This window comes from Mastigoproctus giganteus, chromosome 13 (assembly GCF_048544385.1).
Source record: "Mastigoproctus giganteus isolate SK-2022 chromosome 13, ASM4854438v1, whole genome shotgun sequence".
NCBI lineage: Eukaryota > Metazoa > Arthropoda > Arachnida > Uropygi > Thelyphonidae > Mastigoproctus > Mastigoproctus giganteus.
The window spans coordinates 102,420,811-102,435,493 of NC_143587.1; the positions used below are offsets into that span (position 1 = coordinate 102,420,811).

General features: G+C 37.0%; 1 protein-coding gene across 1 annotated transcript in view; it reads left to right on the forward strand.

Annotated features, from left to right (window-relative positions):
- Window positions 1-14,683, forward strand: part of LOC150076313 (cGMP-inhibited 3',5'-cyclic phosphodiesterase 3B-like) — a 290,459-nt gene that overhangs the window by 116,914 nt on the left and 158,862 nt on the right. Inside the window, exon 6 of the mRNA XM_090387318.1 lies at window positions 6,616-6,797. Coding sequence (XP_090243444.1) covers window positions 6,616-6,797 — 182 coding nt within the window. The remainder of the gene's footprint in view (window positions 1-6,615; window positions 6,798-14,683) is intronic.

Genomic DNA, 14,683 nt, shown 5'->3' on the forward strand with positions numbered 1-14,683 from the left:
CACCCATTTTATGAATTTTAGGCAAGCCATAAAATCTTGGTATTTGGCTCCTTGTGGCATGCAGTACCCAATATTGTTCTTTGGAAATTTTGTTAGACTTAAGCCAACTCTGTACCATTCTATTCACTTGCCGTTCCAAGTTAAGCAGTGGACTTCTCTGAATAACCTTATAGGCTGTTTGATCATTCAATAAATCCAGCGCCTTATTTAGTTATGCTTCCTTATCAAGAACCACCGTTGCCCTACCTTGGTCCGCAGGTAAGACCACAATGCTATCATCTTGCTTGAGGCTTTTTAACGCTAATTTTTGCTTCACATTGAGATTAGAGGGGGGCGTTTTTTGCTTGACTGAGGATGGCTGCTGTTTTAACTCGAATTTCATTAGCCATATCTACCTCTACTCTACCAGATAGTGACTGGAGGGAGTCCGAGTAGTGTGTATATGGGGAGCATTGTCGAGGCCACGTTATGTCAAGGATCTGGGTATATTCTTACCACGTATATGCCATATCCAAAAATTTCATTACTTCATACAGCATGTCCCACCCACTTTTTCTTACTATTGAATACACCATGAATTGTCAAACTAATAGAGCAAGCTTATCTGCGAAAAGATCTAAATCTCACAAGCACTTCCTAATTCATTTCACAAATATACGTGGTCTCAATTCTAATCTCAACGATGTCCATTTCCACTTGCAGTCTGCCAAACCCCGTGTACTTTTTCTGACAGAATCTCAGTTATCTGTTGATTCAACTACTGCTCATCTCAGATGCCCAAGTTATTCGTTGTATGATTCCTTTCGCCTCAAAGGTGGTACTTGTGCATATGTCCGTTCTGATATTCCCTGTCAAAGACTTGGCAATTTGGAGTCTCCTCTCTTTGATCTTCTCTGGCTTAAAATCTCTCTACCTCATTGTGTCAAATTCATCTGTTGTCTCTACCGTTCTCCCAACTCCACTAATCACTTGGAGCTCTTTGACTTCCTCTCTTTGCAACTTGATTTTCTCCAGTTCAACTTTCCTAACAGTGAGGTAATTTTCCTTGGTGATTTTAATGTTCACAACTCCAGCTGGCTTCCGTTTTATAGTCACAGCGACCCAGCAGGTCGAGATGCTGAGGCTTTTGCAATTACTAATGAATGACCTAGCACAGATTGTTCATTTACCTACAAGAATACCGGACAATCCTAATCATACAGCCAATACGCTTGATCTTTTTCTCACAAACAACCCTTCTAAGTACACGGTCGAAGTGAGAGGTCCTTCAGGTACTTCAGATCACAACTTGGTGATTGTCTCTTCTCTAACGGAACCTTTATCTCATGGCTATTCCCAACCTCGTGTTGTTTGGCATTACAAGAATGCAAAATGGGATGCCCTGTGAGACTTCTTTTCTTCTTTTCCTTGGTCGGATTACTGTTTCAAGACTTCTGATGTCAACATTTGCTCAGATCGTGTCAGTGAAATTATTCTTGCAGGAATGGAGTCCTTTATCCCACACTCCACTTTAAAATCTCGTCCTTTATCTAAACCTTGGTTTTCCAAGAAATGTGCTAAGGCTGTTCAAGAGAAGAATGTTGCATATCGTAATTGGCTTGTTTCTAATTCTTCAGTTTCATTTTCTGCCTACACCAAAGCTCGCAACAATTGTAAAGCAGTTATTAATCAGTCCAAACTAGAGTTTGAAGAGGCTAAGAGTAGAAAACTTGCTTCTTGCCCTAATGATAGCCGAGCATTCTGGTCTCTTGCCAAAGCTATTGGCCGCAACTTTTGCCCATCTTTGCTCCCATCTCTGTCCAAACCAGATGGTTCTGTTGTCACTTCAGCCAAGGATAAAGCTGACCTGCTAGCATCCCATTTTTCTTCCAGCTCATGTATTAATGATCTTGGTAAAACACCTCCCACCATTCCCAACACGCTCCATTCAATGCCTCTTGTGGTCTTCCATCAAAAGGATATCAGAAGGATTTTGATGAATCTTGATGCTAAGAAAGCTCCAGGTCCTGATGGTATTTCTCCACTTGTTCTCAAAACCTGTGCTTCTGAACTTGCTCCTATTCTTTGCCACCCTTTTTCACTTTCTTATTCCAAAGGTGTTTTTCCTTCTGCTTGGAAATTTGCTCATATCCAGCCAGTTCCTAAAAAGGGTGACAAATCCCTCCCATCCAATTATCGTCCCATTGCAATTACTTCTACTCTTTCTAAAGTAATGGAGAAATCAATTAACCGCCAACTCTTAAACTACCTAGAAACCTTCCATCTGATCAACGATTGCCAGTATGGATTCCGTCAGTGTCGATCCACTGGTGATATTCTGGCTTACGTTACCCATTTCTGGACTAATTCAATGGAAAAGTTCGGTGAAACACAAGTAGTTGCTCTTGACATCTCAAAGGCTTTTGATCGTGTTTGGCATAAAGGTCTTCTAAACAAGCTTCCATCTTATGGTTTGCCAACTGTTTTTAGTAATTGGTTATCTAGTTTTCTCTCTGATCGCTCAATGAGGGTGATGGTAGATAGCTCTCTGTCTTCTAACTTCTCCACTAATGCCGGTGTCCCCCAAGGTTCAGTTCTTTCCCCCACTCTTTTCCTCTTGTATATTAATGACCTTCTTCCATTGACTGGAAATCCTATCCATAGTTTTGCCGATGATAGCTCATTGCATTCTACTTTCCATTTTGAGAAACCTTGTCCTGCTCAATCAGCTTCAACTTCTCGAAAATCTGCTACCAATTCCTTAAATGCCGATCTTCAGGTAATTCTCCGGTGGGGCAAAGACAGCTTAGTTGATTTCAACCCTTCTAAAACTCAGTCTTGTCTTATACCTCACAAAAAGGATTCTTCTGCTCCTATGCTTATCTTTAGTGACACTCCGATTTCTAGGCAAAATGATATATCTCTTTTGGGGATTACCCTGACTTCTAATCTCTCTTGGCACAAGCACATTAAAAATATTGCTTCCTCTGCATCTAAAAAACTTGGTTTTCTCTTTCGCTTTCGGCGTTACTTTTCTTCGAAACAGCTGCTCACTCTGTATAAATCGCAAATCCGCCCTGCCATGGAATATTGTTCCCACATTTGGGGTGGTGCCCCCAAAACCTCTCTCAGGCTTCTTGATTCCATTCAGAAGAGGGCAGTTAGGCTAATTAATGATTCATCTCTAACAGAGTCTCTCCACTCGCTTTCTCATAGACGCACTGTTTCTGCTGCATGCTTCTTCTACAGATACTTCCGTGGGCACTGTTATTCTGAACTGGCTTCTATAATTCCCGCTCTCTCTTTCAAAACAGTCCGAACACGTGTCACCACCAGCCAACATCCATTTACTGTCCAACTTCAAACCCACAGAACCAACTTTTCATCATCCTCATTTATTCATTCAACTGCCATTTTCTGGAACAACCTTCCTTCATACGTATTTCCTGAAAATTACAGTCTACAGAAGTTGAAGTCCAATGTCAACAAATATCTTCTTTCGTCTTCTCAACCTCCAACCCAAGCATGGTACTAAGTACTACAGATTCTAATACCTCTCGTGTTTGGGGTTCACATAAAAAAAAAAAAAAAAAAAAAAAATGACCCACTCCCGAGCCACTTCCAGTTCCATAACACAAGAGAACGGTACACATGGGAATGAAACACGTGATGAGTGCCATGAACCTGCTGGTATTTTTAAAGATGCACCACAGAACAAAGAAAATACCGCTGAAGAAGAAGGCAGGAGCCTTCGAAAGGTATGGTTTTATCGATTTTAATTTAGTATATTTTAATTTTTTTTATGGTTTTATTGTTCTTAACCCAGTATATTTTAATATATATTTTATATATTTTAGTAGTAAAGTTAAATATAATTTATTATAAATACATAGTTATCAAAATTCCAGTTTTCATTTTCGTTGTGTTTTATTTCTACATAAGGTTGGTGGAAAACGTTTAAAACTACAATATGAATATACCCAACCTCCGAGGCCTGTTTGAAGAATTTATGTACTCCAGTTATGAATTCTGTACTGCTCAAAGACTACAGCTGTTTTATTGGAACTACTTTCTGTTATCTGCTAAAAATATCTCATCTCTGTATCCAGTGTCATTATGCGATATGTTGCCGTAGTTGCTTTGGTACGCACTGTTGACTAGTGAGTTTTGCAATAAATGGATAACCCTGTATAAAGTAGTGATTAATCCTCATCTTAAATATTGTACAAGTGCTGAGAAGTCTCATTCTAAGAAGAACATGGATCTATTCGATAATCATAACAAGTTTAATTGTGGGTACAAAGGGGTGTTCTTACCAAAAAGGATGCTAGTTCTGTAACTTGTGATGATTGGAAACCAAGCTTGGATCTGACATTTATGGTTTCAGATGAATTGGAAGAAACTAAATGCTGAGGGCATCTTTACTCTTTTTCAGGTGCATATAAACATGGACCAAATTTAAATTGAGAAAGGATAATTGCAGAATAGATGAGAAGAAATTTGCCTTTAGCCAAAGAGTAATTAACTTTTGGAATAAACTTCCACCTAATCTTGTAGAGGTGGGAAGTTTATCAAAATTTAGAAGAAGAAATAGATAAATAAACAAAGTGAGTGAACATGACATGGCGTACTTTGTTTATTTATTTTTAACTGATGTGTCATAAGCTTACTTCCTTGCATCATTTTGCCAATACTATTACTGTGAGTTAGCACTTTTGGTTAAGAGCAGAGTCTAGTTTATGAATATAACAGAGAGCTAGTGATTTGGTACCTAGCAATTAGCTAATGACGATTTGTCTGGTTTAAAGGCTACGAGCCATCTGCACTGCTCAGAGAACTTCATACCCAACTGCACAATTACCCCCAGGTCTTTTTCATTCTCAACCTCCCTGAGTGTAGTACCACATAATTGGTACGTTTCTCTTGGGTTCTGCTACACATGTGCAGTAATTTACATTTGTCAATATTAAACTTCAGTTGCCACTTCTCAGCCCATCTACCTAACTTTTCTAGATCCTGTTGCAGTAGCATACTGTTTTTACTATCATTAACAACTCTGCCAACCTTTGTATAATCTGAAAACTTGGACATTAAGCCTGATATACCTTTTTCGATATTATTAATAAATACACAAAACAACAATGGGCCCAGCAAGCCGAATCCTGGGGACTCCACTAAAAACATTAGTCCACATAGAGCAGTGTCCATTTATTACCACTCTCTGCAATCTCCCATCCCTTTATCCATTTATCCATTGCATCCCTTTATCCATTGCAGCAACTGCCCTTAATGCCATACTGCTCCAATTTGTACTATCTGCTCTATGTGGTCTTCCATGTGCAACAGTATCAAAAGCTTTCCTGAAATCCAAGTATACAATATCAAAATTATTTTTTGCATCCAGTTCCTTTGTGACCACATCATAATATTCAATCAAATTGGCCGGACAAGACTTCCCCTTAACAAACCCATGCTGTGTCTGAACTATTACTGCAGTCTTCTGGGTGATCCTGCATCACTTCTTTAACCATTGACTCCATTATTTTCCCCAGAACAGAAGTTAAACTAACAGGTCTATAATTATTTGTATCACCCTCTTTGTGAATTGGGGATACATTTGCACATCTCCAATCCATGGGGACCTCCCCTGAATCTAAGGATGCTCTCATAATTATGGCTAAGGGTTTGCTTACTTCCCTCGCTGCCTCCTTCAATATAACTGGATAGATTCCAAACGCCCCCATTAGTTGGAGTCATATAAAGGAAAATAACAGAAAATTAGAATGATGAATGTTGCATAACAAGTAAAATATTTCTTCCTTCTGGTTCTCTCTCTCTGTACCTTATTCTGAAAAAATCGTATTTTAAAAAGAGCAATATTAAAAAATAATTTTTGAAAAATGAAGAAATAAAGAAATTTATAATTAAACAATTTCATTAATAACTAGGCTAAAAATATAAATAGATCCTCACATTGATCAGAATGCTATCATATTTTGAGCATATATTAATTAAGAAATGCCTTGTGTACAAGAGTTTTCCTGTACAGTTAATAAAAAAAATTGTCTAACCTCTTTGTTATGCATAATTTGTGTTATTATTATTATCAGCCATATGGTGTAAGGAAGCCTGAGGCTTATGCTGTACCAGCCAAAAAAAATTTCCAAGTTACCCTGAGAGAAAGAGAGAGAGAGAAGTAGATAGGAATCACCAAGAAAGAGAAGAATAATGATATCCAGCTTAGGACCCTGGGTGTGCCAAGCCCATACTCACCAGATGTGAGCCCCTAAGGGTAATTATATGCCAACTAAAAGAAGTAAAAGATTTTTTTTTGTGTAATTTACCAGCTTATAAAGTTCCAAAGTTGATCCTCACTTTCAGATTTAGAGAAATTATTAGGTAGATACATTTTTTCATTATTTTATAACTAGTGTGTGTTCTTCAACCTTGATATGTCTTGGCTATTTCCTCTAATTAATTTCCAGATAATTTGAAGGATCCATTTTGTACTGAAATTAGTAAACTGCTCCTCCTGTCATTTTAACTAAAAACTATCAGTTTTTAGGATAGTTTTTCATGAGAGGTCATTTTTGCAATTAAAATTTTATCAGTATTGTTTCTGTCTATAACGTTTAGATGGTGGCAGCCTTACAGGTACTCCAGTCCATAAAGGCTTTACCTTAGAAGATACTTATGGAGTTACGGGAGCAAACTTTCCAGCCCTTGAGTTAATGGCTCTTTACACTGCAGCAGCTATGCATGATTATGACCATCCTGGGAGAACAAATGCCTTTCTTGTCTCAACTAATGCTCCTCAGGTATTTTGTATATTTCACTTAACAAAAACTTGATTTACTTTATTAACTATGCTTAGGACTAGTGTTATCAAGATTTATCCAATCATCATAGATTTGTACACCCAAAATGCCAAAAAAAAAAAAAAAATTTTTTTTTTTTTCGCATATTTCCTATTGTGAGCTTTTGCTTACCTCATGCCAATTACTTTAGCTGAAGACTGAATTTATACTGTTAGTCGATATCACCATAGAAATAACATGCACCTAATGAAAAAGAAAACTCGTTACTATTTCTTGAAATAAAAGAACCTTGGATATTTCTTTCAGCATTAGATGAAAATTTGGACACAGAGACCATTACATGTAGCAGGTAATCAGAGAGAAATCTGATCAGCCAGTTGCAAAAATCAGAAAGAAAACCATTGGACATAATCTTTAGTAGGCTTTTATACAAAACTTATTTTAAAGCCATAGGCAAGTCTAGAGCAACTGCTTGAGTTTCTCTAAACTTTTGGCAAAAAAACTAGGTGTTTTGTTTAAAGGAATACAAACCATCATTTGACAATTCAAAAGACTGGCAATTAAAAGGAAAAATGACAATTAGGATGACCACATAACAATGGAAGCACAAGAACATAACACACAAGCATAACATTGATTTCTAAATGCAATCAATGACTTACTGCACCTGAAATATCAGCTGAGTTCAATAGGAACAGAGAAACTCCCATGTCTACACCAACTGTAATACTTCATCTTAAACAAGCAAAACTTTGTGGTCGTGTAGCAGTCTTATTAAAACCAAAAGAAACAATTGGCCCAAGTCATGAACATTGGACAGTTCAAGAGTGGAAAAACATATTGTGGATGGACAAATCCAGCTTTGAAATATTTGCATCCAAGTGTACAGTTTATGTGAGATGATAAAATGAAAAAAAGAATGGTGCCATATGTTTTTTTAGTGCCTACAGTCAAGCACAGTGGCGGTTCCATCATGAGCTGGGGTTGGTTCTGTTTTCTGGAGTGGTGGGTGACATCAGAATTGAAGAAATTTTAAGAAAAGGAGGCAATAAAAACATTCTTGAACATAATGCAATATCCTCTGGACTTCAGATTTTTGGAAGAAATTGTATATTACCAAAAGACAATGTGACCTGAAGCACAGCTTCAAGCTGTGCAGGAACTTTCTAGCAACTAAACAACAGGAGGGAGTATGGCAAATTATGGTATGGCTACCTGAATCACCTGACTTAAAGCCAATAGTGCTTTTATGGGATCATTTAGACTGTAAAGTCTGCAAAGTATACTTATCTTCCCAAAATTTATGAGGAACCTTGCAGATCACTTGGAATAATGCTAGTCAAGACACTGTTATAAAATTAATCACCAGAATGCCATGTCTGTGTAAGGCAGTGATAAAATCTCATGGAGAATATTTGGTTGAAAAATCAGTATAGTTGTTAATATTAATCATTTCAATATTTATTTGCTGTAAATTTTTTAATAAAAAAATCTTAAAATAATTTGTATTGTGTTGTTTTTTTTATATGAAACCTTACATTGTCATAGCTGATTTAAAAAAAATTAATAAACTGTTGTCATACAATGTGAGTCCACATTTTTAGCTGGGAGTCAGTCAATAAGCAAAATGGGCAGCTCAACACTTATGAAATCCATATTCACAATTGTTAATCAGTGGAAGGTTTCAGCGCAGTGTAAGGCAGGTAGCCAATGGATTTCCATTAGTATTAGTAGTAGCAAAATTATGCAAGAAAGCAGCAAACTTATGCATCATCAACTACAAGAGGGCGGACTATCCACTTCATTTACCTATCCATTCTAATAATTTGTTCAATCTTTCCTTAAATTTATTCAAACTATTCTCTTCCACAACACCCGATCGAATCTTGTTCCAACAGTCAATGTCTCTTTCTCTCTCTCTCTGGCTGAAAGGAAATTTTTGCAAATCTGTCCTGTAGCTATCCTTTTAACATTTAAATTTATATCCTCTTGTGTCATCTGAGAAAGAGTAATAATATCATGAGCCTTTAGTTTACTCAACCCATTTAAACCCTTGTACATTTCAGTTATACATATATGTACAAGGTACATATATATATAGTCTAACTGAAACTGACTATATTGACTATATATATATATACAGTGCTTTTTTTGTGATGATGCGCAACGATACAGCGCACCAGCACCTTTATTAACAGTGACATTTGGATGCAGTGCACTTCGAAATTTGTAATATTCCGTAAATTTTTTTTACATGTTTATCTACTATTCAAATAAGCTTAAAATTATTTAACTAAATTTACATTTTCCCCTGTCTATTGTTAAGATATTTTCTATATAAAACTGTATAACCATTTTTATGATTCTAAATTGCTCAGTCGGACCTCTGCTTAATTATTTAGAATTTTGGAAGTTACATTTAAAATAGTTTCCGTTGAGCGAGAAAATTTTCATATAGCGAACGGATTAGGAGCGAATTAACTTGGTACGCACTGTTCGCATTTCTGGCCTTCAGGCAATTTAGGCCATTAGTGCTGCTGAGCGAAATAAGAGAGCTAAAGGTATGATTACCATTCTATAATTTAGTAGTACCTGTTAAACCTATCTGACCACCTGTCCCGCATGCAGAGAAGTCGCACTGGTCAACAGTGAACAGATCAAGGTGTATTCCCAATGGGCTCTGGCCCACCTTCTACTTCAGTGGTGTCCAACCTTTTCCCGTACAGGTGCCATATTCAAAAAAATTCAAAGTTAGATTTCTTTAGTGTGTTACATTTTCCATATCTTGTTGCATGTAAAAGTAAAATTGAAAATACTCGAAAATTTTATTAAGTACAATACACAATTACATTTACTGAACAAAACATTTAATGAGAATTTTTTTCATAATTAACAAAATTTAAAATGCTGTTTTAGTTCACTTTCCTCTCTTTTACCCCGACAAATAATCATCTGTTGTTTCGCGGAAGTGCGTTAACCAAATTTTTCTGTAAATTTTCTCTATCTCTGTTTACACGGTCACAGTACCTGAATATCCAAATGACACTGACATTTTAAAAAAAAAATTCAAATTTAAGAACTAGTAACAATACCGATGACGAGAGAAGGAAAACGAGGACAACAAAGGTATTAAACTTTCTTAGCATGAATTGTTGGCATTTGGTGAAAATGAAGTTAGAAAATTGTCAATTATGTTACAGTTAAATGCAATTTGTGGATTTCGGGGATACCTAATTGAAAAGATGGTTTCGGAAGAATTGAAGAATTTGATGGATGCTCTGAGTATGATACCAGTTTCATCGAGTGAATGTGAACGACGATTTTCACAAATGAATCTGATCACCAGCCCAACCAGAGCTTTGTTGATGACAAAAACAGTTTCTTCACTACTGTTTCTTAAAATTGTAGGCCCACCGCTGACCCACTTCGATCCAGCAAAATATGTCGATTCGTGGCTGCTTCAGAAAGGTCATTCAGCAAGAGACACACAAAGAAGAAGAAAAGAAGTCGGCATAGGGGTGTCGAATGAGAACTTAATAAAAATTTGGAATATTCTACAAAAACTTTATTATAAAATTATTTTTACTTATTATTTTTAGGGGCCATAGTTTAACGAAGGACCCTTAAAATGCCACTCGGTTGTCTGCCTGTCCATCCGTCTGTCACAGAATTGTATCTCTGGAGCCACTCAACCTATTGACTAGAAATTTTGCATGGGTTTGCACATCAAGTGGGCCAACATAACGCCATATTGATCATTGTTGACAAAAATTTGTCTGAGAAATGGAGGGGGATAAAAATGTTGTCGACAACCGAGGAAAGATTTTAAACATACTCGTTGAGCTCTTACCATTGGAAAGAGCTCAACGAGTATGTTTAAAATATTTTTAAAATTAAAAATGTAAGTAATTTTCGTGTCCCCCCCTCTATTTCCGTCACTAACGGAGCTGAAAATTTAAAAATCACATTAACTATGCATTATTCGATGAAATCTGTCATTTATTTTTGCATTAAAATTAGTTCAAAATCTTTTTTTTTGTTGCACTTCAATTTATTGAACTTCAATAGCGTGCTTTTTTTTACTAAGTAACTGGCGCCTCCATAGCCAGGTGGGCAGGAGCGGCAGTGCTATGCACTGCCGCTCCTGCCCACCTGGCTATGGAGGCGCCAGTTACTTAATAAAAAGTTACTTAGTTACTTGAACCCCGGTCTAATCAGGAGCGGCAGTGCTATGCACTGCCGCTCCTGATTAGACCGGGGTTCAAGCCCGTGACCACAAAATACTGAGGATGCGGAAAGGTCAGGGAATGACCACCGCATATCCTCGGAGAAATATGGCCTTAGTTGCTAATGCTCCTAAACACCAAATACCAACAACAACAACTAAGTAACTCTCCTTTTAGTGACAAAAAGGTTGCTAAATAGTTAGTTAATAATTCTATAAAGGTCATTTATAAATTTTGTGACAAGAAGTATTTTTTAACAATTTTCAAAGCTGGGGTTGTCCCGGCAAGGAGGTGCTCAGAGAGCTAGTGTTGAGGCGGCGGTGATGGGGAGGTGCCTGCACAGAGTCTTGCAGGGCCCTCACCTGCCAGTCGCTTCTCCTCCAAGACTTTAATCGCTTCTCCAGGAAGAAGTCGGAGTCGCTTCTCCCACCCTTGGTATTCACAATAACTGGAAAGACTCAAATAGACAACATTTTCATTATTTCCTAAGTTTTAGGCCAAGCCGGGGTACTAGAAACTTTTTTCAGTTACCATAAAGCTCTCTCTATTTGAGATACTACACTAATGATAATTCGTGTCATCCTGAGTGCCCGGCACTCAGTAGTTGATCGATTTATTTACTTATTTTATTCACATTTTACTTATTTTTCTATATATACTTGCATAATAAATTTATACTTAATAAACTATGTTAATATACTAAATTTGTTGTTCTTATTCCAAAAACATTACTACGAAAGTAACTATCAAGAAAAAAAAAATTTAGAGTATTTTTCATATCCTTTTAATTTTCAATTTTTCCTGATAGCAAAGAATGAGTACCGGCACCTATTTTTTTTACAAAAAAAGCACTGTATATATATATGTGTGTGTGTGCGCGTGTGTGTATAGGAGACTATAGGTGTGAAGACATAGGCTTCTTGAGCTCCTGCAATGGATACGTTTCATTAGAAATTTTATCGTATTTTTGATTAATTAATATATTAATTTGTGATTTACGAATAGATTATATAGGCTTAGTAGCATTCATTAGCTTATTTTTTAAATTTAACTATTGATTTTGTAAATTACGACTTGCTACTCATACCACTATTGTACCGGTATTTTGGTGTGAATATCATAACCATTAGTGTAGAAGAATAGTAGGGTTTTAATTGTAATAAATATGTAGTTTGAATGTTTTAATCACTTTTTGAGCACTTTTTAACTTGATAGCGTAAGATATACCATAAAACTAGTTAGCATTAGCAAGTTATATACTCATACCACTATTGTACCGGTATTTTTTGTGAATATCATAACCATTAGTGTAGAAGAATAGTAGGGTTTTAATTGTAATAAATATGTAGTTTGAATGTTTTAATCACTTTTTGAGCACTTTTTAACTTGATAGCGTAAGATATACCATAAAACTAGTTAGCATTAGCAAGAAAACAAGCTTATATAGCATCAGCCAAAAAAAAAAAAAAACACCCTTTCCATTTCACCCACCCATTCACTCCAAATGTTTGTCTAGTTCTGCCTTGAACTTAATTAAGTTGCTGACCTCTACTACAACAGCATAATACATATCATTGCATTATATTAGTATAGTATTGTACAGTCAAGTATAGTATAGTCAATTAATCAATTAAATTTATTAACCTTATTAATTTTCATTGTTAATTAATTAAATCATATTTAAACGGAAATCATGCCCCAGACGAGAGCAGCAAAGCAACGTGCACAAAGTAGTATGAGCAGGGGTGCGCCGTCCATGTATGCAATGTGTGCAACGCACACAAGCGCCAGGAGGCCAAAGGTAAAATTCATTGCAGAGTACTTAAAAAATAATTCGATGGCACCTTATTTCTCGACATTATTAATCTAAAAATTAAAAACTTTAATAAAATTAATAGTGATCATTTTGGGTTGATTTAGAGAGAAATTATGTTAAATTTTAGAATATTATTTTCTGATGTTTTTAATTAATGGGGCACCATATAAATTTTTGCACACGGGCGCTATGCACTCCTGGCATGCTTCTGAGTGGGAGTGCTATGGTTCGGAAGAGAACTGAAGGGGGGGTCATACCATAATGCATCACAGCCTAAAAAAAAAATGTGGAACTAGTGAAATGTTTGCAGACCATTCTGGAACAGGACATGATCTAGCCAAGGAAGGATGTCTTTGTGTGTGTAAGGTGCAGAGAATGTCAAGAAATTAGGTGCCAACTCGGCATTCTGATGGGTGCCCACAAAGGAATTAACATGGGGGCTCATCAAGCTCTCAGCTGCCCAACTCAACCCCAGAGCTCACATTTGTGCATCAGGAAACAGAGCGGCAATCTTCAGGGCAGAATGCACTGGTCCCACAGGAGCTAGTTATACCAGCATATGTCTGCCAGGGGCAAATGTTGATGATGTTGTAGAGCAGATATCATCTTTTAAGGGCACAAAGGATGATATCGTTGTACACATTGGGACTAATGACATTAAGAATAGGAGATCTGCGGAATTACTTAACAAATACAGGTCATGTTTAAAAAAGTCGCGAGTTAGGGTTAAATTTGAAAGTGTCTGCAATTCTGCCCAAACATGAAAAGAGGAAGTATATGATGAGAGCCTTTTCAATCAGTTTGGCCCTGGAGAGACTGTGCATGGCTCATGAGGTAGAATTTTTCCCAGCATGAAACAGAAGGGACTGCTTCTACAGGGATGGATACATTTAAATGAAAGGGTGAAAGGGTGCAACAATATTTGCTGATGCTATCGAGTCACTGTTAGGTGAGGCAGAAAACTGCAAAACTGCTAGCTTAGGGAGATTCACAGACTAATAGATTAGCAGTAGCCACAGGCAGAGGTGAAAGTGATTCTTTGCTTCTATTGGAATGAGCAGCAAAGCGAGGAAAGCGAGGTGATGGGGATTTCAAGGACTGCTGGGAGTCATCATGGAAAAGTAAATACATGGGCTGTGTTAGGGTAACTAAGAGTAAGAATAGGTGCATGTATACTTGCATGTACACCAGTGCTAGGACTATAGTTAATAAATTTGATGAGCTTCAAGTGCTAGTCAAGACATCAAAGGCAGATATTGTTGGGATATCAGAGACGTGGTGTCACACAGACATAAGCAGTGCAGAATTGGAATTTGGGGAGTACAATGTGTACAGAAAGGATAGACAGGACTGGAAGGGAGGAAGGGTATGCTGTTAAGAAACACATAAAATCTAAGGAAGTGCATCCAATTGATGTTGGTGGACAATGCAATGTTGAGTCTGTTTGGCGAGACATAAGCACTGGGAAAGGATAAATGAGAGTAGGTGTATGTTATAGGCCTAATGCATCTGATGAGTATAATGAGCAATTGTGCAGAGAAATAGTGGACCAGTAAATCAGAGTGTCTTATAATGGGGGATTTTAATTTTCCAGAGGTTGACTGGAATTTGTGAGTTGGTCACTCACACACTAGCAAGGCTTTTGTGGATTTATTGGATGATTGTTTTCTACGGCAGCATGTTCGGGAGGCAACTAGAGGAAATAATATTCTTAATCTGATTATCAGTAGTGATTCCTCATGCATTAAGAATCTGCAGATAAAGGAACCACTAGGTGGCAGTGATCACAGTGTGCTGAAGTGAGATTTACTCAAAGAGGTAACTACCATCAGAGGTAAAGGGAA